This window comes from Bufo gargarizans, chromosome 5, assembly GCF_014858855.1.
Source record: "Bufo gargarizans isolate SCDJY-AF-19 chromosome 5, ASM1485885v1, whole genome shotgun sequence".
In the NCBI taxonomy this organism is placed as follows: Eukaryota; Metazoa; Chordata; class Amphibia; order Anura; family Bufonidae; genus Bufo; species Bufo gargarizans.
Window position 1 is genome coordinate 391,469,527 of NC_058084.1, and position 23,857 is coordinate 391,493,383.

The following is a 23,857-nucleotide window of genomic DNA, read 5'->3' on the forward strand; positions in this document are numbered from 1 at the left end:
GCTGTTGCAAAACTACAACTCCCATCATTCCCTGACAACCTACAGCTATCATCCTACAGAAGGGCATTGTGGGAGTTGTAGTTTTACAACAGCTGGAGGGCCGCAGGTTGAGCATCCCTGGTTTAAGGGATTCATTGTTAGAAGTGAAAATACAATATATATATATTACAAGAATAAATAAAAGTGAAGTTTTAATATAACTAAACAGTACATGATCCAAAACGTAAATAGGTCCAGTGTGACCATCAGTTAGTAAATTAAAATACTGGTTTGGAATATCTCATAGTGCACAAGGCTGCCATTGTAAGGTATGCTGGCTGTTATCTGTCTCATGGATAGATTGGGCACATACCCTTTTGTGTGGTTGTCTATTGTATGTAGTACATAATAGGAGTCTAAGATGCATCTAGCTGTCCTCTTAATTCTGTTGCCAAACCATTTTGATGGGGTTTTTATCAATTTCTAACCTTTTTTTTATGAACCAGACACTCTCTTGTCTTCTGAGCAGGGGGTGCCTGGTTGTCTCCCATTGACTTCCATTATGCTCGGCCGAGCTCACGAATATAGCAATGTGTTCGGGCCAAACACCCGAATACTTTGGTGCTCGCTCATCACTAATCCTTACCACTGGTGTTATTTGAGTTACACAAAATATAAGATCTTCCTGTTGCTGGATCATGATGCATTTCCCAAAACTCATAAGAACCTCACCACCACTAACTCACCATCCTTTATAGTAGAGAAGGCTTTGTGATTTTCAAATACCTCAACCTCCTATTTCCTCCTATTGCCTATATCACACTTAAACCCTTGGCCTTTGCAGTCCACTTTTTTTTAAAAAAAATCTGATTACTAAGCCATTCTGTTTTTTATCTCCTGCCAGCCCAAATTTTGATCTATTAGTAGTAGCTGCATTGGAGATATACTGCCAAACAAACCTCATACCTGGCAATCAATCTGCAACAGATTATTCAGCTTCTCAGTTCTGGTTGAACCTGGACTGAAAAAAGACAAGGGATGATGTGCATCCCTGGGGAACTCATCAAGTCCAAGACCCGAATGCCCATTGATTCCAATGGGCACTGTGTAATAATTAATTTCTCCGTTGCATGTCAGTTTATACTATTAGATATAAAATTTGATAAAATCTTAATCATTGGGTTCACAATACTTCACATCTCTGCTAAAGGTAATCTGGTAGTCTATTCCAGCAGAGGAACAGACTACTGTAGTTACTGTATCCTTCATAACCAAATACCACCATACACTGCTGGATCCCCATTGACTATCATGGGATTCAACAGGGATCTCCCACTTTCCAAAATAATGCCATCTTTCGGCCAGAGAAATACTGCTGGGAATCTGGCAGTACCCAGCGTTGTGCGGCTGTATCCGCCTCTGCCAGATACAGTAACTCCAGTAGTCTGTTCCTCTGGCAGATAAGACTACCGGATTACCTTTAGCTGAGATGTGAACGTAGCTTAAGCTTTTCCAGAATTATGAGTTGATGTTTTGCCACTAAGATTGATCAACGAAAGGTCAATCAAGTAAAGTCACTGGGAGGTAAAGAAGGGGCTCAGTACGGCCAACAGTTCCCCTATATTCCATAAACTTTAGTGGAGAGGCACTGTGCATGAACAGCCACCTAGTTAACAGGAATATGGGTCAAGTGACTCCAGGTCTTGGAAGAGGTGGGAGCGCAGTGGTGAGAACCTCCCCAAAACTCTTCATTTATTATTATTATTATTATTATTAACTAAATTATTATTAATGACTATACATGAGCAGATGCTCTACGTGTTTCAGAAGGCTTCAGTTGTAGTAAATTGTAGTGTTGAAAGCAGTAGTTTCATTTTACAAGCCTGGTTATGGTTATGAAGCTGGTTTATGTGAAGCGGTACAATTACATCATAGGACTGTGCCTTTCTACTTCTCTTTAGTAGCCAGTGCCTATGTTATGGAACTTTGAGGTAATTTATGATGTACTAATGGTCCAACACAGTACGATTTCCTTTCATCATAGAAGATATTTTGAACTAAAGTCTTACCTCTTAACTATTTGATTCACTTGAATGCTTTCATTTCATGTTGCATGTTTTTCATGCCGCTTCATAATTTTGCCTTGTTCGCTGCAGCATCATAGCCGAGCTCAATGTATTAAAGGAGCACTAAACATCAGCCAAGGTCCTAGCCACCCCTAATAGTCATGTGCCACTGAGTGCAAGGAATCCAGTGTAGGGTTTATATCTACAGTCGTGGCCAAAAGTTTTGAGAATGACACAAATATTAGTTTTCACAAAGTTTGCTGCTAAACTGCTTTTAGATCTTTGTTTCAGTTGTTTCTGTGATGTAGTGAAATATAATTACACGCACTTCATACGTTTCAAAGGCTTTTATCGACAATTATATGACATTTATGCAAAGAGTCAGTATTTGCAGTGTTGGCCCTTCTTTTTCAGGACATCTGCAATTCGACTCGGCATGCTCTCAATCAACTTCTGGGCCAATTGCTGACTGATAGCAACCCATTCTTTCATAATCACTTCTTGGAGTTTGTTAGAATTAGTGGGTTTTTGTTTGTCCACCCGCCTCTTGAGGATTGACCACAAGTTCTCAATGGGATTAAGATCTGGGGAGTTTCGAGGCCATGGACCCAAAATGTCAACGTTTTGGTCCCCGAGCCACTTAGTTATCACTTTTGCCTTATGGCACGGTGCTCCATCGTGCTGGAAAATGCATTGTTCTTCACCAAACTGTTGTTGGATTGTTGGAAGAAGTTGCTGTTGGAGGGTGTTTTGGTACCATTCTTTATTCATGGCTGTGTTTTGGGGCAAAATTGTGAGTGAGCCCACTCCCTTGGATGAGAAGCAACCCCACACATGAATGGTCTCAGGATGCTTTACTGTTGGCATGACACAGGACTGATGGTAGTGCTCACCTTTTCTTCTCCGGACAAGCCTTTTTCCTGATGCCCCAAACAATCGGAAAGAGGCTTCATCGGAGAATATGACTTTGCCCCAGTCCTCAGCAGTCCATTCACCATATTTTCTGCAGAAGATCAATCTGTCCCTGGTGGGGGGTTTTTTGGGAGAGAAGTGGCTTCTTTGCTGCCCTTCTTGACACCAGGCCATCTTCCAAAAGTCTTCGCCTCACTGTGCGTGCAGATGCGCTCACACCTGCCTGCTGCCATTCCTGAGCAAGCTCTGCACTGGTGGCATTCTGATCCCGCAGCTGAATCCTCTTTAGGAGACGATCCTGGAGCTTGCTGGACTTTCTTGGATGCCCTGAAGCCTTCTTAACAAGAATTGAACCTCTTTTCTTGAAGTTCTTGATGATCCTATAAATTGTTGATTGAGGTGCAATCTTAGTAGCCACAATATCCTTGCCTGTGAAGCCATTTTTATGCAACGCAATGATGGCTGCACGCGTTTCTTTGCAAGTCACCATGGTTAACAATGGAAGAACAATGATTTCAAGCATCACCCTCCTTTTAACAGGTCAAGTCTGCCATTTTAACCCAATCAGCCTGACATAATGATCTCCAGCCTTGTGCTCGTCAACATTCTCACCTGAGTTAACAAGACAATTACTGAAATGATCTCAGCAGGTCCTTTAATGACAGCAATGAAATGCAGTGGAAAGTTTTTTTTGGGATTAAGTTCATTTTCATGGCAAAGAAGGACTATGCAATTCATCTGATCACTCTTCATAACATTCTGGAGTATATGCAAATTGCTATTATAAAAACTTAAGCAGCAACTTTTCCAATTTCCAATATTTATGTAATTCTCAAAACTTTTGGCCACGACTGTACTATACAATTTATAAGAGAAGATAGTGAGTAGCATTAGTACTGTTTATTTATTGTATGCACTTATATAGCACTACTATATTCAACAGCACATTATAGACATTGGCATCAAGCCTTCTCCAATGGGGTCACAATCTAAGTTCCCTATCAGTATGTCTTTGGAGTGTGGGAGTAAACCGGAGTAAACCCACGCAAACACGGGGAGAACATACAAACTCCATACAGATGTTGTCCTTGGTCATATTTTGTTTTGTTTTAAAATTGTTTTTATTGTTTTCCAACATGAAATAAACAACAACATAAAGGTCATCACTATTTCAAGCTCCTGAGAGTATACACATACCCTGAGCATACATCATAAACGTATATTCGTATAGTTGCACATACCAAAGAATAACATGCACATTGTTTTCCAAATGATATCCTCTAAGAAAGTCCTTGGTCATATTTTAACCTAGGACCCCAGCACTGCAAGGCCACCGTGCTGCCCTCTTACTATTACCTGCTCTATACTGCCCATTTATAATACATCTGTCCCCTATCTAGCAGAGTGCTTTATGCTTTAGTTGCCTCTCAACAGCGGCAAATTCCTGATATGACTACAAATTCTGCACCCCTCTAGTTAATCAAATGTCCACCTCTTATAAAAAAGTTGATAATATTGTTCACACCTGTGTATGCAAAAGTTTTTAGAGGTGATATGTGACATAAAGGAGTAGTCATGGGCGTAGCTATAGAGGGTGCAGATGTAGCAGTCACTACCGGGCCCAGGAGCCTGAGGGGTCTAAAGACCCTTGTGGTGCATAAGAAAACATCAGTATTATAGAATGTGCATGCTGGTCAAGTTACACCTCTGGCTGGAGGGAAGGGGTTAGGTGAAGAATTTGTAACGGTGAGGTGTCATTTCAATTTTTGCCCCTATGTGCCAGTATGTGCTTCCCTGCCCCTGGCCACAAAGAACTGAGGGAAGGGGGGCAAAAGCTGAACTCTTGCACCAGGGCCCATGAGACTTTAACTACGCCCCTGGGAGTATTGACTATATGGGCAGACATGTAGCCAAGATCTACCTCTTACTTCTTTACTACATCTATTATTCAAGTAATAAATACTGGAAGATAGTAAAGTTCAGGATTTTAATGGCTAAAATCCAGTCTTTGGAATTGTCACATTCTGTTACTTATGTTGCAGGGCAGCACATCATACTTCATTGGATCAAAGCTCTCCTCCACTCAGTGGGACCTCTCCATCCTACAAATATCCTTTACCCGGGGCTCAAGACTGCAAGGATGATTTTCCATTACGAAAAACTGGTAGGCTTATTATCTGAATTCTGGTTATATGCGCTAACACAGTCAATGGTTCCTTATTATGCAGATCTTGCAGTACAGCAGCTGCAGACCAGGGAGATGTAGGGGCATTCCTCTTCCAGGCGTCATACAAGACCACACCATGTATTGTCAGTTGCCATTTCTATTGAACTATCCTCCCCTAGAAGCAATGCTCCAATGGCATCTGATGGAACATGTCAGACAGAAAAATCTGTATATGGCCTCATGCACAGGACCGTTGTGTGTTTTGCAGTCCGCAAAACACAGATGGCGTCCGTGTGCGTTCTGCAATTTGTGGAATGGCGCGTACAGCCATTAATATAACTGCCTATTCTTGTCCGCAAAACGGACAAGAATAGGACACCTTATAAAAAAAATTGCGGACCACGGAAACGGAGCAACGGATGCGAAAAGGACACAGAGTGCTGTCCGCATCTTTTGTGGCCCCATTGAAGTGAATGGGTCCGCATCCAAGCCGCAAATACTGCGGCTCGGATGCGGACCAAAACAACGGTCGTGTGCATGTGGCCTATGCCGAATTAAACAGGAGACATGCGGCGTTTACAGTAAGGATCTATGCACTGCTATTGGCGGCCATTTTTCCTTCTCTTGTGTGAATAAGGCCTAATGGCTATGAAATACTAAGATATTCATATCTGTATGGTACACCTTGTAGAGCAGCTTGGCCTACGGTGTGCTCACACATGCCAGGTTTATTGCAGGAATATCTGCCGCTGAAAATCAGCTTAAGCTCTCCTTTGACATTTTGCATAATGACTGCTATTATGAAATGCCAATGCAGTCAGCAGGATCAACTCTATAAAACCAGGTATGCTGTTTGGTAGGATTGATCCTGCTGATTAAAATGTTAACTGTTCTGTGGACACCTGTCGAGGCGTTTCCTACGTTTTTATTCTTTATACAAACCAGGGATTGGCCAGCATTGGAAAGCTGAGAGGTTATGCCCATTCCTCGGTGCACTAAAGCCCTCATTTGCATAAGCAGCCCAAGTCTGGAAGCCGCAAGCAATTTTCATAAGACGGGCAGCATTCCAGTCAGCAGGCAGTAGGCCTGACTTAAGAGGGTTGATACTGCTGACAGAATAAACTCTGCTAAGGTTAATTCTTTCAAAACTGAATTTGCAACTAAGAGCCCTTTTACATGCGAAGAGCATGAAAATACCAGCAAAATCTCCATTTGTCAGCAGCACATTGCCTGTCTTAAAGGGGTTATCTCACGAATAATGTAAAAAAGAAGACCATACATCATATAGTACATGACATCCTCTAGCAAAGCTAGAACCAGCCCTGTACCTCACATGGATCCAGAGATCTCCTCATTCATTGCTCTGCTAGATTTATATCCAGCTGACAGCTCAGGGGGCGTGTCTTTCCTCCTGCAGTTAAGGGGGGCGTGTCCATGCTCTTCCTATCACAGCTCAGGAGGCAGTTGAAGGATGAAACTGAGCATGTGCGGCCTTCTCAGTGAGCAGGTCAAAGAAATAAGAAATTAAGTGGCGCTATACAGATGTGTTTTATTGAATAACTGAGTAGCTATACAGAATTTTTTATTAAATGCAATTACAAAAGTATTCAGATTCAGTTGCTGGTTTTAAAAATGTAGAATATTTTTTGTGGACAAAATCTTTAACAGGAGATGTGCTGCCGTTATACTGAATAGGGGACAAAAATAATAATGATCATTCATCCCCCTTTTGCTTTGCCACTGGCTATGTTAAAGGATCTTTAAAGAGCGCAGAGGGCGCAGCTGTTACAGAGAGAGCAGAGCTTCTAAGTGTAACAGCAACGCCCCTGTTGCTCCTAGAGGCTCATTTGCATATATTAAAACTTCATTCTTTGCAATGCGGGCAACATATGAACATGGGATCAACACAGATGCCTTCAGCTGCCGAGTGCACAGGTCAGCCAGTTTCATAGGTACAAAACTGCTGACAGATGTCCTTTCAATTTTGATTGATTCATTTGTATATCGTCAATTGACTCGTCATGGGCACATGTAATAGGATCCTAAGTAAATTGGAATTTATGCACACATGTAAATGAAATACAATCTTAGCTTAGTGTCCTGCTTCTAAGGATTTCACCTACACAATAGTTTACATAAGCCAAGTCTTTCCACTTTTCCAAGCATCCATAGTAAACACTTTATATCATCGCCCTTTGATGGCTAATCCAGGATAAATCCTTGCTGTTTTCCTTTGGTTCCAGTGGGATTCAGGATCTGTCCTGCTCTATATTTTCTGATGGACATCGTGTTTGCATCAAGTGAAAGTTACTGAACCCCTGCTGAGAACATGAATAGGTGCAGAAATGTCCGTACCCTGAAAAAGTCCTGCACGGCTGCTATTGAAGTTTAATGGAAGTGGCATTTGAAAGGAATACACGTCCCAAATGCCTCCCTTATCAGAACCTCCGAGTGGGGAATTTGTCCTTCAGGTTTAGCCGATGTCCATTTCTATTACACGTAACTGGGCAGATATCTTAAACAGATGAAAGATGTAGACATGGCAAATGAATCTTGAAGGATGATTATGTGTGTAGCTGGGTAAACATGTGGGCAGGGAAAAGCCTGCATTCCCGCTGTGAGACTGAATACCTAGCAAATACTCCCACTATTAACTAGTGCTCCCTTAAAGGCTCCTGTAGAGTGTGGTTTGTTATCATTGGCCACCAATTATACACGGAAGATTTCCTGCAAGCGAGAGTGGAAAACGCTGCAGCGAGAGTCAGCTCTTCCTACTAGACAGAATAACACACGAAATGTTGGAATAAGACTAAAAAATGGGAAAATTTGATTGTAAGCCCCCACTACAGGCACCAATAGTACAATCCTGCGCTGTGGTGGTCGTAGATCTGTGTTTCTGGAAATGCTGCTAGGATGAGAATAGGAAAGAAATGGCTTAAGAGGGATTCATCTCAAGGAATACATCGGATAGAGAAGTGTGCGGCTATTTGATGGGATTGGTCATGGATCATAATTAGGTAGAGATGCAAAATCGTGATGAACACCTTGCCTCTACTAGTTCTCATACACGAGGTCCGTAGTCTGTTACCATGGAAACTCATGAGTCTACACAGGAGCTGTGCAGCGCTTTGTATTTTAGATTAATTGGAGCAATAAAATATTAGTGTCAACAATATATAAACGGCAAGATAAGTTTTTCCTGAACAGTTATCTATCTATCTACAGTATCTACAGTATCTATCTATTATCTATCTACAGTATCTACAGTATCTATCTATCTATCTACAGTATCTATCTATTTTCTATCTACAGTATCTATCTATCTACAGTATCTATCTATTTTCTATCTACAGTATCTATCTATCTATCTACAGTATCTATCTATCTATCTACAGTATCTATCTATTATCTATCTACAGTATCTACAGTATCTATCTATCTATCTACAGTATCTATCTATTTTCTATCTACAGTATCTATCTATCTACAGTATCTATCTATTTTCTATCTACAGTATCTATCTATCTATCTACAGTATCTATCTATCTATCTACAGTATCTATCTATTTTCTATCTACAGTATCTACATCTATCTACAGCAGGGGTGCACAACCTTTTCTGGTTGGGGGCCACGTTGTGAGCCTGAACCAATTCCAAGGGCCGAAAATAATACTTAAAGGGGTATTACCAACTGAAAAACTATTTTTATGGCATATTAAACATACAGTATGTATCATAAATGTCTAGTTACACTTCCAGGATTCCCATCTAATGGGAAAATACATGAAAGATACATGTGAGCAGCCACAAGACATAGACATACATGTCTGTTACCAGATGGTTGGGGGCCGCACAGAATGGTATTGAGGGCCGCATGTGGCCCCTGGGCCGCAGGTTGTGCACCCCTGATCTACAGTATCTATCTATCTACAGTATCTATATATCTATCTACAGTATCTATATATCTATCTACAGTATCTATCATCTATCTATTATCTATCTAGCTATCATCTATCTACAGTATCTATCTATTATCTATCATCTATCATATAACTACAGTATCTATCTCTATTTATCTATTTATCTATCTATCTACAGTATCTGTCTGTCTATCTATCTATCTACAGTATCTATCTATCTCTATTTATCTATCATCTATCTACAATATCTATTATCTATCTATCTATCTATCTATCTATCTATCTATCTATCTATTTATCTATCTATCTACAATATCTATTATCTATCTATCTATCTATCTATCTATCTATCTATTTATCTATCTATCTACCTATCTATTTTTCCTATTGATGGTAAAGGTATAGGTTGCAGGCCTTGATAACATTATGCTTATGGTGTAGATTTTCCATGGGGTAGATGATTTACTCGCTCCACCACATTTCATTCATTAACACGACATTTTAACAACATCCAGAAACACCCTGTTTACCTATTAGATAGGAATAAGTACAATAGAGTTAATTCTAGCCCTCAGCCACATAACCCTTATGTTTTTATGCTGGTTTTATCAGGAAAAGAAACAGGAACCCCGACACGAGTCAGATGACCCTTGCCTCATTTAAGTAGCCACAAGGCTATGCTGTAGGCCTTGGGGACAATGAGGGACTGTTGTCCTGCTCTGTCCATTGCACATACAATGACGCCCTGTATATGCTTACAGTGATGGACAGGCAGAAATCTTTCACCTTTGCCCTTGAGGTTAAGCCTCTTTTTCCTTAGCTATGGGCACCAGTGCTCATTCCTATAACAAATATAGGATACATTGGCTTTGGCATAAAGTGCAATTCCTTAATAGATTTTCATTATTGGATTTGTTCATTTTAGGCTACTTTCACACTGGTGTTTCTGGGTCCGCCTGTGAGATCCGTTTCAGAGCTCTCATAAGTAGGGATGAGCGAACTCGAACTGTATAGTTCGGGTTCGTACCGAATTTTGGGGTGTCCGTGACACGGACCCGAACCCGGACATTTTCGTAAAAGTCCGGGTTCGGGTTCGGTGTTCGTCGCTTTCTTCGCGCTTTTGTGACGCTTTCTTGGCGCTTTTTGAAAGGCTGCAAAGCAGCCAATCAACAAGCGTCATACTACTTGCCCCAAGAGGCCATCACAGCCATGCCTACTATTGGCATGGCTGTGATTGGCCAGAGCACCATGTGACCCAGCCTCTATTTAAGCTGGAGTCACATAGCGCCGCCCGTCACTCTGCTCTGATTAGCGTAGGGAGAGGTTGCGGCTGCGACAGTAGGGCGAGATTAGGCAGATTAACTCCTCCAAAGGACTTGATTAACTGATCGATCTGCAGCTGTGGATCATTGAGCTGCTGATCCTCAATTGCTCACTGTTTTTAGGCTGCACAGACCGTTTGTCAGTCTCATTTTTCTGGGGTGATCGGCGGCCATTTTGTGTCTTGTGGTGCGCCAGCACAAGCTGCGACCAAGTGCATTTAACCCTCAATGGTGTGGTTGTTTTTTGGCTAAAGCCTACATCAGGGTGAAGCTGTCACACCAAGTGCATTTAACCAGCAATAGTCTGTTCATTTTTTGGCCATATACAAAATCAGGGGCAAGCTGCGCCTGTCACCAAGTGCATTTAACCCTCAATGGTGTGGTTGTTTTTTGGCTAAAGCCTACATCAGGGTGAAGCTGTCACACCAAGTGCATTTAACCAGCAATAGTCTGTTCATTTTTTGGCCATATACAAAATCAGGGGCAAGCTGCGCCTGTCACCAAGTGCATTTAACCCTCAATGGTGTGGTTGTTTTTTGGCTAAAGCCTACATCAGGGTGAAGCTGTCACACCAAGTGCATTTAACCAGCAATAGTCTGTTCATTTTTTGGCCATATACAAAATCAGGGGCAAGCTGCGCCTGTCACCAAGTGCATTTAACCCTCAATGGTGTGGTTGTTTTTTGGCTAAAGCCTACATCAGGGTGAAGCTGTCACACCAAGTGCATTTAACCAGCAATAGTCTGTTCATTTTTTGGCCATATCCCAGTCTAATTCTGTCACTAAATCCATACCGGTCACCCAGCGCCTAAATACTAGGCCTCAAATTTATATCCAGCTAAATCTGTCCCTAGTGCTGTAGCTGGGCGAGTTATTTAGTGTCCGTTCAAGCACATTTCTTGTTCTGGGTTGAAATACAATTCCCAATTTAGCAATTTCATAATTTAGTGGTTCCTGCTATATCAGAGCTCTTTGAAATCTATCCCAAAAAGGGTATATAATATTGAAGGTGCACATAGGGTCATTCAGAGTAACTTCACACACACCCGCTACTGTGTATTTCCAAGTCTAATTCTGTCACTAAATCCATACCGGTGACCCAGCGCCTAAATACTAGGCCTCAAATTTAATTCCCTCTAAATCTCTCGTTACCCACCGCTGTACTGTTGTTGCTGGGCAAGATATTTAGTGTCCGTCAAAGCACATTTTTTGTTCTGGGTTGAAGTACAATTCCCAATTTAGCAATTTCATAATTTAGTGGTTTCTGCTATATCAGAGCTATTTGAAATCTATCCCAAAAAGGGTATATAATATTGAAGGTGCACATAGGGTCATTCAGAATAACTTCACACACACCCGCTACTGTGTATTTCCAAGTCTAATTCTGTCACTAAACCCATACCAGTCACCCAGCGCCTAAATACTAGGCCTCAAATTTAAATCCCTCTAAATCTCTCGTTACCGTTGTCCTGTTGTAGCTGGGAAAGTTATTTAGTGCCCGTCAAAGCACATTTTTTGTTCTGGGTTGAAGTACAATTCCCAATTTAGCAATTTCATAATTTAGTGGTTCCTGCTATATCAGAGCTATTTGAAATCTATCCCAAAAAGGGTATATAATATTGAAGGTGCACATAGGGTCATTCAGAATAACTTCACACACACCCGCTACTGTGTATTTCCAAGTCTAATTCTGTCACTAAATCCATACCGGTGACCCAGCGCCTAAATACTAGGCCTCAAATTTAATTCCCTCTAAATCTCTCGTTACCCACCGCTGTACTGTTGTTGCTGGGCAAGATATTTAGTGTCCGTCAAAGCACATTTTTTGTTCTGGGTTGAAGTACAATTCCCAATTTAGCAATTTCATAATTTAGTGGTTTCTGCTATATCAGAGCTATTTGAAATCTATCCCTAAAAGGGTATATAATATTGAAGGTGCACATAGGGTCATTCAGAATAACTTCACACACACCCGCTACTGTGTATTTCCAAGTCTAATTCTGTCACTAAACCCATACCTGTCACCCAGCGCCTAAATACTAGGCCTCAAATTTATATCCAGCTAAATCTGTCCCTAGTGCTGTAGCTGGGCGAGTTATTTAGTGTCCGTTCAAGCACATTTCTTGTTCTGGGTTGAAATACAATTCTCAATTTAGCAATTTCATAATTTAGTGGTTCCTGCTATATCAGAGCTCTTTGAAATCTATCCCAAAAAGGGTATATAATATTGAAGGTGCACATAGGGTCATTCAGAGTAACTTCACACACACCCGCTACTGTGTATTTCCAAGTCTAATTCTGTCACTAAATCCATACCGGTGACCCAGCGCCTAAATACTAGGCCTCAAATTTAATTCCCTCTAAATCTCTCGTTACCCACCGCTGTACTGTTGTTGCTGGGCAAGATATTTAGTGTCCGTCAAAGCACATTTTTTGTTCTGGGTTGAAGTACAATTCCCAATTTAGCAATTTCATAATTTAGTGGTTTCTGCTATATCAGAGCTATTTGAAATCTATCCCAAAAAGGGTATATAATATTGAAGGTGCACATAGGGTCATTCAGAATAACTTCACACACACCCGCTACTGTGTATTTCCAAGTCTAATTCTGTCACTAAACCCATACCTGTCACCCAGCGCCTAAATACTAGGCCTCAAATTTAAATCCCTCTAAATCTCTCGTTACCGTTGTCCTGTTGTAGCTGGGAAAGTTATTTAGTGCCCGTCAAAGCACATTTTTTGTTCTGGGTTGAAGTACAATTCCCAATTTAGCAATTTCATAATTTAGTGGTTCCTGCTATATCAGAGCTATTTGAAATCTATCCCAAAAAGGGTATATAATATTGAAGGTGCACATAGGGTCATTCAGAATAACTTCACACACACCCGCTACTGTGTATTTCCAAGTCTAATTCTGTCACTAAATCCATACCGGTGACCCAGCGCCTAAATACTAGGCCTCAAATTTAATTCCCTCTAAATCTCTCGTTACCCACCGCTGTACTGTTGTTGCTGGGCAAGATATTTAGTGTCCGTCAAAGCACATTTTTTGTTCTGGGTTGAAGTACAATTCCCAATTTAGCAATTTCATAATTTAGTGGTTTCTGCTATATCAGAGCTATTTGAAATCTATCCCTAAAAGGGTATATAATATTGAAGGTGCACATAGGGTCATTCAGAATAACTTCACACACACCCGCTACTGTGTATTTCCAAGTCTAATTCTGTCACTAAACCCATACCTGTCACCCAGCGCCTAAATACTAGGCCTCAAATTTAAATCCCTCTAAATCTCTCGTTACCGTTGTCCTGTTGTAGCTGGGAAAGTTATTTAGTGCCCGTCAAAGCACATTTTTTGTTCTGGGTTGAAGTACAATTCCCAATTTAGCAATTTCATAATTTAGTGGTTCCTGCTATATCAGAGCTATTTGAAATCTATCCCAAAAAGGGTATATAATATTGAAGGTGCACATAGGGTCATTCAGAATAACTTCACACACACGCTTCTGTGCATTTCCAAGTCTAATTCTGTCACTAAATCCATACCGGTGACCCAGCGCCTAAATACTAGGCCTCAAATTTAATTCCCTCTAAATCTCTCGTTACCCACCGCTGTACTGTTGTTGCTGGGCAAGATATTTAGTGTCCGTCAAAGCACATTTTTTGTTCTGGGTTGAAGTACAATTCCCAATTTAGCAATTTCATAATTTAGTGGTTTCTGCTATATCAGAGCTATTTGAAATCTATCCCTAAAAGGGTATATAATATTGAAGGTGCACATAGGGTCATTCAGAATAACTTCACACACACCCGCTACTGTGTATTTCCAAGTCTAATTCTGTCACTAAATCCATACCGGTGACCCAGCGCCTAAATACTAGGCCTCAAATTTAATTCCCTCTAAATCTCTCGTTACCCACCGGTGTACTGTTGTTGCTGGGCAAGATATTTAGTGTCCGTCAAAGCACATTTTTTGTTCTGGGTTGAAGTACAATTCCCAATTTAGCAATTTCATAATTTAGTGGTTTCTGCTATATCAGAGCTATTTGAAATCTATCCCTAAAAGGGTATATAATATTGAAGGTGCACATAGGGTCATTCAGAATAACTTCACACACACCCGCTACTGTGTATTTCCAAGTCTAATTCTGTCACTAAACCCATACCTGTCACCCAGCGCCTAAATACTAGGCCTCAAATTTAAATCCCTCTAAATCTCTCGTTACCGTTGTCCTGTTGTAGCTGGGAAAGTTATTTAGTGCCCGTCAAAGCACATTTTTTGTTCTGGGTTGAAGTACAATTCCCAATTTAGCAATTTCATAATTTAGTGGTTCCTGCTATATCAGAGCTATTTGAAATCTATCCCAAAAAGGGTATATAATATTGAAGGTGCACATAGGGTCATTCAGAATAACTTCACACACACGCTTCTGTGCATTTCCAAGTCTAATTCTGTCACTAAATCCATACCGGTGACCCAGCGCCTAAATACTAGGCCTCAAATTTAATTCCCTCTAAATCTCTCGTTACCCACCGCTGTACTGTTGTTGCTGGGCAAGATATTTAGTGTCCGTCAAAGCACATTTTTTGTTCTGGGTTGAAGTACAATTCCCAATTTAGCAATTTCATAATTTAGTGGTTTCTGCTATATCAGAGCTATTTGAAATCTATCCCTAAAAGGGTATATAATATTGAAGGTGCACATAGGGTCATTCAGAATAACTTCACACACACCCGCTACTGTGTATTTCCAAGTCTAATTCTGTCACTAAATCCATACCGGTGACCCAGCGCCTAAATACTAGGCCTCAAATTTAATTCCCTCTAAATCTCTCGTTACCCACCGGTGTACTGTTGTTGCTGGGCAAGATATTTAGTGTCCGTCAAAGCACATTTTTTGTTCTGGGTTGAAGTACAATTCCCAATTTAGCAATTTCATAATTTAGTGGTTTCTGCTATATCAGAGCTATTTGAAATCTATCCCTAAAAGGGTATATAATATTGAAGGTGCACATAGGGTCATTCAGAATAACTTCACACACACACGCTTCTGTGCATTTCCAAGTCTAATTCTGTCACTAAATCCATACCGGTCACCCAGCGCCTAAATACTAGGCCTCAAATTTATATCCCGCTGAATTTGAATACAATACATTGGGCCAAATAATATATTTGTTGTTGTGGTGAACCATAACAATGAGAAAAACATCTAGTAAGGGACGCGGACGTGGACATGGTCGTGGTGGTGTTAGTGGACCCTCTGGTGCTGGGAGAGGACGTGGCCGTTCTGCCACATCCACACGTCCTAGTGTACCAACTACCTCAGGTCCCAGTAGCCGCCAGAATTTACAGCGATATATGGTGGGGCCCAATGCCGTTCTAAGGATGGTAAGGCCTGAGCAGGTACAGGCATTAGTCAATTGGGTGGCCGACAGTGGATCCAGCACGTTCACATTATCTCCCACCCAGTCTTCTGCAGAAAGCGCACAGATGGCGCCTGAAAACCAACCCCATCAGTCTGTCACATCACCCCCATGCATACCAGGGAAACTGTCTCAGCCTCAAGTTATGCAGCAGTCTCTTATGCTGTTTGAAGACTCCGCTGGCAGGGTTTCCCAAGGGCATCCACCTAGCCCTTCCCCAGCGGTGAAAGACATAGAATGCACTGACGCACAACCACTTATGTTTCCTGATGATGAGGACATGGGAATACCACCTCAGCATGTCTCTGATGATGACGAAACACAGGTGCCAACTGCTGCGTCTTTCTGCAGTGTGCAGACTGAACAGGAGGTCAGGGATCAAGACTGGGTGGAAGACGATGCAGGGGACGATGAGGTCCTAGACCCCACATGGAATGAAGGTCGTGCCACTGACTTTCACAGTTCGGAGGAAGAGGCAGTGGTGAGACCGAGCCAACAGCGTAGCAAAAGAGGGAGCAGTGGGCAAAAGCAGAACACCCGCCGCCAAGAGACTCCGCCTGCTACTGACCGCCGCCATCTGGGACCGAGCACCCCAAAGGCAGCTTCAAGGAGTTCCCTGGCATGGCACTTCTTCAAACAATGTGCTGACGACAAGACCCGAGTGGTTTGCACGCTGTGCCATCAGAGCCTGAAGCGAGGCATTAACGTTCTGAACCTGAGCACAACCTGCATGACCAGGCACCTGCATGCAAAGCATGAACTGCAGTGGAGTAAACACCTTAAAACCAAGGAAGTCACTCAGGCTCCCCCTGCTACCTCTTCTGCTGCTGCCGCCTCGGCCTATTCTGCTGCTGCCGCCTCGGCCTCTTCCTCCGCCTCTGGAGGAACGTTGGCACCTGCCGCCCAGCAAACAGGGGATGTACCACCAACACCACCACCACCACCTCCGTCACCAAGCGTCTCAACCATGTCACACGCCAGCGTTCAGCTCTCCATCTCACAAACATTTGATAGAAAGCGTAAATTCCCACCTAGCCACCCTCGATCCCTGGCCCTGAATGCCAGCATTTCTAAACTACTGGCCTATGAAATGCTGTCATTTAGGCTGGTGGACACAGACAGCTTCAAACAGCTCATGTCGCTTGCTGTCCCACAGTATGTTGTTCCCAGCCGGCACTACTTCTCCAAGAGAGCCGTGCCTTCCCTGCACAACCAAGTATCCGATAAAATCAAGTGTGCACTGCGCAACGCCATCTGTAGCAAGGTCCACCTAACCACAGATACGTGGACCAGTAAGCACGGCCAGGGACGCTATATCTCCCTAACTGCACACTGGGTAAATGTAGTGGCAGCTGGGCCCCAGGCGGAGAGCTGTTTGGCGCACGTCCTTCCGCCGCCAAGGATCGCAGGGCAACATTCTTTGCCTCCTGTTGCCACCTCCTCCTTCTCGGCTTCCTCCTCCTCTTCTTCCACCTGCTCATCCAGTCAGCCACACACCTTCACCACCAACTTCAGCACAGCCCGGGGTAAACGTCAGCAGGCCATTCTGAAACTCATATGTTTGGGGGACAGGCCCCACACCGCACAGGAGTTGTGGCGGGGTATAGAACAACAGACCGACGAGTGGTTGCTGCCGGTGAGCCTCAAGCCCGGCCTGGTGGTGTGTGATAATGGGCGAAATCTCGTTGCAGCTCTGGGACTAGCCAATTTGACGCACATCCCTTGCTTGGCGCATGTGCTGAATTTGGTGGTGCAGAAGTTCATTCACAACTACCCCGACATGTCAGAGCTGCTGCATAAAGTGCGGGCCGTCTGTTCGCGCTTCCGGCGTTCACATCCTGCTGCTGCTCGCCTGTCTGCGCTACAGCGTAACTTCGGCCTTCCCGCTCACCGCCTCATATGCGACGTGCCCACCAGGTGGAACTCCACCTTGCACATGCTGGACAGACTGTGCGAGCAGCAGCAGGCCATAGTGGAGTTTCAGCTGCAGCACGCACGGGTCAGTCGCACTACAGAACAGCACCACTTCACCACCAATGACTGGGCCTCCATGCGAGACCTGTGTGCCCTGTTGCGCTGTTTCGAGTACTCCACCAACATGGCCAGTGGCGATGACACCGTTATCAGCGTTACAATACCACTTCTATGTCTCCTTGAGAAAACACTTAGGGCGATGATGGAAGAGGAGGTGGCCCAGGAGGAGGAGGAGGAGGAGGAGGAAGAGGGGTCATTTTTAGCACTTTCAGGCCAGTCTCTTCGAAGTGACTCAGAGGGAGGTTTTTGGCAACAGCAGAGGCCAGGTACAAATGTGGCCAGCCAGGGCCCACTACTGGAGGACGAGGAGGACGAGGATGAGGAGGAGGTGGAGGAGGATGAGGATGAAGCATGGTCACAGCGGGGTGGCACCCAACGCAGCTCGGGTCCATCACTGGTGCGTGGCTGGGGGGAAAGGCAGGACGATGACGATACGCCTCCCACAGAGGACAGCTTGTCCTTATCCCTGGGCAGCCTGGCACACATGAGCGACTACATGCTGCAGTGCCTGCGCAACGACAGCAGAGTTGCCCACATTTTAACCTGTGCGGACTACTGGGTTGCCACCCTGCTGGATCCACGCTACAAAGACAATGTGCCCACCTTACTTCCTGCACTGGAGCGTGATAGGAAGATGCGCGAGTACAAGCGCACGTTGGTAGACACGCTACTGAGAGCATTCCCAAATGTCACAGGGGAACAAGTGGAAGCCCAAGGCCAAGGCAGAGGAGGAGCAAGAGGTCGCCAAGGCAGCTGTGTCACGGCCAGCTCCTCTGAGGGCAGGGTTAGCATGGCAGAGATGTGGAAAACTTTTGTCAACACGCCACAGCTAACTGCACCACCACCTGATACGCAACGTGTTAGCAGGAGGCAACATTTCACTAACATGGTGGAACAGTACGTGTGCACACCCCTCCACGTACTGACTGATGGTTCGGCCCCATTCAACTTCTGGGTCTCTAAATTGTCCACGTGGCCAGAGCTAGCCTTTTATGCCTTGGAGGTGCTGGCCTGCCCGGCAGCCAGCGTTTTGTCTGAACGTGTATTCAGCACGGCAGGGGGCGTCATTACAGACAAACGCAGCCGCCTGTCTACAGCCAATGTGGACAAGCTGACGTTCATAAAAATGAACCAGGCATGGATCCCACAGGACCTGTCCGTCCCTTGTCCAGATTAGACATTAACTACCTCCCCATAACCATATATTATTGGACTCCAGGGCACTTCCTCATTCAATCCTATTTTTATTTTCATTTTACCATTATATTGCGAGGCTACCCAAAGTTGAATGAACCTCTCCTCTGCCTGTGTGCTAGGCCTAAATATATGCCAATGGACTGTTGCAGTGGTGGGTGACGTGAAGCCTCATTCTCTGCTATGACATGCAGACTGATTCTCTGCTGACATGAAGCCAGATCCTCTGTTACGGGAGCTCTCTCCTCTGCCTGGGTGCTGGGCCTAAATTTATGACAATTGACTGTTGCAGTGGTGGGTGACGTGAAGCCTGATTCTCTGCTATGATATGAAGACTGATTCTCTGCTGACATGAAGCCAGATTGTCTGTTACGGGACCTTTCTCCTCTGCCTGGGTTCTGGGCCTAAATTTATGAAAATTGACTGTTGCAGTGGTGGGTGACGTGAAGCCTGATTCTCTGCTATGATATGAAGACTGATTCTCTGCTGACATGAAGCCAGATTGTCTGTTACGGGACCTTTCTCCTCTGCCTGGGTTCTGGGCCTAAATTTATGAAAATTGACTCTTACAGTGGTGGGTGACGTGAAGCCTGATTCTCTGCTATGATATGAAGACTGATTCTCTGCTGACATGAAGCCAGATTCTCTGTTACGGGACCTCTCTCCTCTGCCTGGGTGCTGGGCCTAAATTTATGACAATGGACTGTTGCAGTGGTGGCTGACGTGAAGCCTGATTCTCTGCTATGACATGCAGACTGATTCTCTGCTGTCATGAAGCCAGATTGTCTGTTACGGGACCTCTCTGCTCTGCCTGTGTGCTAGGCCTAAATATATGCCAATGGACTGTTGCAGTGGTGGCTGACGTGAAGCCTCATTCTCTGCTATGACATGCAGACTAATTCTCTGCTGACATGAAGCCAGATTGTCTGTTACGGGACCTCTCTCCTCTGCCTGGGTGCTGGGCCTAAATTTATGACAATGGACTGTTGCAGTGGTGGCTGACGTGAAGCCTGATTCTCTGCTATGACATGCAGACTAATTCTCTGCTGACATGAAGCCAGATTGTCTGTTACGGGACCTCTCTCCTCTGCCTGGGTGCTGGGCCTAAATATATGCCAATGGACTGTTGCAGTGGTGGCTGACGTGAAGCCTCATTCTCTGCTATGACATGCAGACTAATTCTCTGCTGTCATGAAGCCAGATTGTCTGTTACGGGACCTCTCTGCTCTGCCTGTGTGCTAGGCCTAAATATATGCCAATGGACTGTTGCAGTGGTGGGTGACGTGAAGCCTCATTCTCTGCTATGACATGCAGACTGATTCTCTGCTGACATGAAGCCAGATTGTCTGTTACGGGACCTCTCTGCTCTGCCTGTGTGCTAGGCCTAAATATATGCCAATGGACTGTTGCAGTGGTGGGTGACGTGAAGCCTCATTCTCTGCTATGACATGCAGACTGATTCTCTGCTGACATGAAGCCAGATTGTCTGTTACGGGACCTCTCTGCTCTGCCTGTGTGCTAGGCCTAAATATATGCCAATGGACTGTTGCAGTGGTGGGTGACGTGAAGCCTCATTCTCTGCTATGACATGCAGACTGATTCTCTGCTGACATGAAGCCAGATCCTCTGTTACGGGAGCTCTCTCCTCTGCCTGGGTGCTGGGCCTAAATTTATGACAATTGACTGTTGCAGTGGTGGGTGACGTGAAGCCTGATTCTCTGCTATGATATGAAGACTGATTCTCTGCTGACATGAAGCCAGATTGTCTGTTACGGGACCTTTCTCCTCTGCCTGGGTGCTGGGCCTAAATTTATGAAAATTGACTCTTACAGTGGTGGGTGACGTGAAGCCTGATTCTCTGCTATGATATGAAGACTGATTCTCTGCTGACATGAAGCCAGATTCTCTGTTACGGGACCTCTCTCCTCTGCCTGGGTGCTGGGTAGTGTTGAGCGCGAATATTCGAAAAGCAAATTTTTTTCGCGAATATCGCAACTTCGCGATTTCGCGAATATTTCGAATATAGTGCTATATATTCGTAAAAACGAATATTCGTTTTTTGTTTCCCCCCCCCCCCCCCCCACAAAATTACAGTACACATATAATTGATTGTTTCCCAAAGGTCCAACAGCTCAGATCTTACTCACATTGCCTAGAAAGTGATTGAGGCGCGAATCTTCGTAAGGCGATTTTATTAGCGCACATGCGAATATCGGCACGTCCCAGAACAGAGGCAAAGGGCTTTGCATTCATACATTAGTGAATTGAGTTGCGAATCTTCGTAAGGCGATTTTATTAGCGCACATGCGAATATCTACACTTGTCCCAGAACAGAGGCAAAGGGCTTTGCATTCATACATTAGTGATTGAATTGAGCTGCGAATCTTCGTAAGGCGATTTTATTAACGCAAATGCAAATATCTACACTTGTCCCCAGAACAGAGAGGCAAAGGCCTGTGCATTCATATAGTATAGCACCATATTCGCGAATACGTAGAACTTCGTAAAATTCGATTTACGAATATTCGTATTTTTTATTTTACTTTCCACCTTACAGATTACATTGATCTGTACTCTGTCAACTACTGTCATCACCCCCCACTGTATCTCGATTGATTCCCAAAAGTCTCACATTCCCTAGAAAGTGATTGAGGTGCGAATCTTCGTAAGGCGATTTTATTAGCGCACATGCGAATATCTACACTTGTCCCAGAACAGAGGCAAAGGGCATTGCATTCATACATTAGTGATTGAATTGAGTTGCGAATCTTCGTAAGGCGATTTCATTAGCGCACATGTGAATTTTGCATAGCATATGTATTATGCGATAATTCGAATTATCGCATATGCGAAATAATAACGAATTTGAATAATCGCGAATATTTTACGAATATTCTTTCGAATATTCACAAAATTTCGCGAATTCGAATATGGGACATGCCGCTCAACACTAGTGCTGGGCCTAAATTTATGACAATGGACTGTTGCAGTGGTGGGTGACGTGAAGCCTGATTCTCTGCTATGACATGCAGACTGATTCTCTGCTGACATGAAGCCAGATTGTCTGTTACGGGACCTCTCTCCTCTGCCTGGGTGCTGGGCCTAAATATATGCCAATGGACTGTTGCAGTGGTGGCTGACGTGAAGCCTCATTCTCTGCTATGACATGCAGACTAATTCTCTGCTGACATGAAGACAGATTCTCTGTTACGGGACCTCTCTCCTCTGCCTGGGTGCCGGGGCCTAAATATCTGAGAATGGACTGTTCCAGTGGTGGCTGACGTGAAGCCTCATTCTCTGCTATGACATGCAGACTAATTCTCTGCTGACATGAAGACAGATTCTCTGTTACGGGACCTCCCTCCTCTGCCTGGGTGCTGGGCCTAAATATATGCCAATGGACTGTTGCAGTGGTGGCTGACGTGAAGCCTCATTCTCTGCTATGACATGCAGACTAATTCTCTGCTGACATGAAGACAGATTCTCTGTTACGGGACCTCCCTCCTCTGCCTGGGTGCTGGGCCTAAATATATGCCAATGGACTGTTGCAGTGGTGGCTGACGTGAAGCCTCATTCTCTGCTATGACATGCAGACTGATTCTCTGCTGACATGAAGCCAGATTCTCTGTTACGGGACCTCTCTCCTCTGCCTGTGTGTGTGCTGGGCCTAAATATATGCCAATGGACTGTTGCAGTGGTGGCTGACGTGAAGCCTCATTCTCTGCTATGACATGCAGACTGATTCTCTGCTGACATGAAGCCAGATTCTCTGTTACGGGACCTCTCTCCTCTGCCTGTGTGTGTGCTGGGCCTAAATATATGCCAATGGACTGTTGCAGTGGTGGCTGACGTGAAGCCTCATTCTCTGCTATGACATGCAGACTAATTCTCTGCTGACATGAAGACAGATTCTCTGTTACGGGACCTCCCTCCTCTGCCTGGGTGCTGGGCCTAAATATATGCCAATGGACTGTTGCAGTGGTGGCTGACGTGAAGCCTCATTCTCTGCTATGACATGCAGACTAATTCTCTGCTGACATGAAGACAGATTCTCTGTTACGGGACCTCTCTCCTCTGCCTGGGTGCCGGGGCCTAAATATCTGAGAATGGACTGTTCCAGTGGTGGGTGACGGGAAGCCAGATTCTCTGCTATGGAACCTCTCTCCAATTGATTTTGGTTAATTTTTATTTATTTAATTTTTATTTTAATTCATTTCCCTATCCACATTTGTTTGCAGGGGATTTACCTACATGTTGCTGCCTTTTGCAGCCCTCTAGCTCTTTCCTGGGCTGTTTTACAGCCTTTTTAGTGCCGAAAAGTTCGGGTCCCCATTGACTTCAATGGGGTTCGGGTTCGGGACGAAGTTCGGATCGGGTTCGGATCCCGAACCCGAACATTTCCGGGATGTTCGGCCGAACTTCTCGAACCCGAACATCCAGGTGTTCGCTCAACTCTACTCATAAGCAGCCCAAAACGGATCAGATCAGCCCCAATGCGTTCAGAATGCATCAATTTGGCTGCGTTTGGTCTCCGTTTGCGTTTTTTAGACGGTCACTAAGACGCAGCTTGCAGCATTTTGGTGTACGCCTGATGATGCGGAGCCAAACGGATCTGTCCTGACTTACAATGTAAGTCAATAAGGACAGATCCATTTTTCACTGACACAATATGGTGCAATTGAAAATGGATCCATCCCCCATTGACTTTCAATGTAAGTCAAGACGGATCCATTAAGAACGGATACAAGCGTTTGCATTATCGGTGCGGATCCGTCTGTGCAGATACAAGACGTATCCGCACCGAACGCAGGTGTGAAAGTAGCCTTACACTTCAACAGAGA

The 23,857-nt window shown here is 44.2% G+C and overlaps 1 protein-coding gene across 4 annotated transcripts in view; it reads left to right on the forward strand.

Annotated features, from left to right (window-relative positions):
* The window catches only part of HDAC9 (histone deacetylase 9), a 503,853-nt gene that overhangs the window by 392,339 nt on the left and 87,657 nt on the right, over positions 1-23,857 (forward strand). For all 4 annotated transcript variants that reach the window (XM_044293917.1, XM_044293915.1, XM_044293916.1 and 1 more), the window contains one exon: positions 5,000-5,121. In XM_044293917.1, coding sequence (XP_044149852.1) covers positions 5,000-5,121 — 122 coding nt within the window. The remainder of the gene's footprint in view (positions 1-4,999; positions 5,122-23,857) is intronic.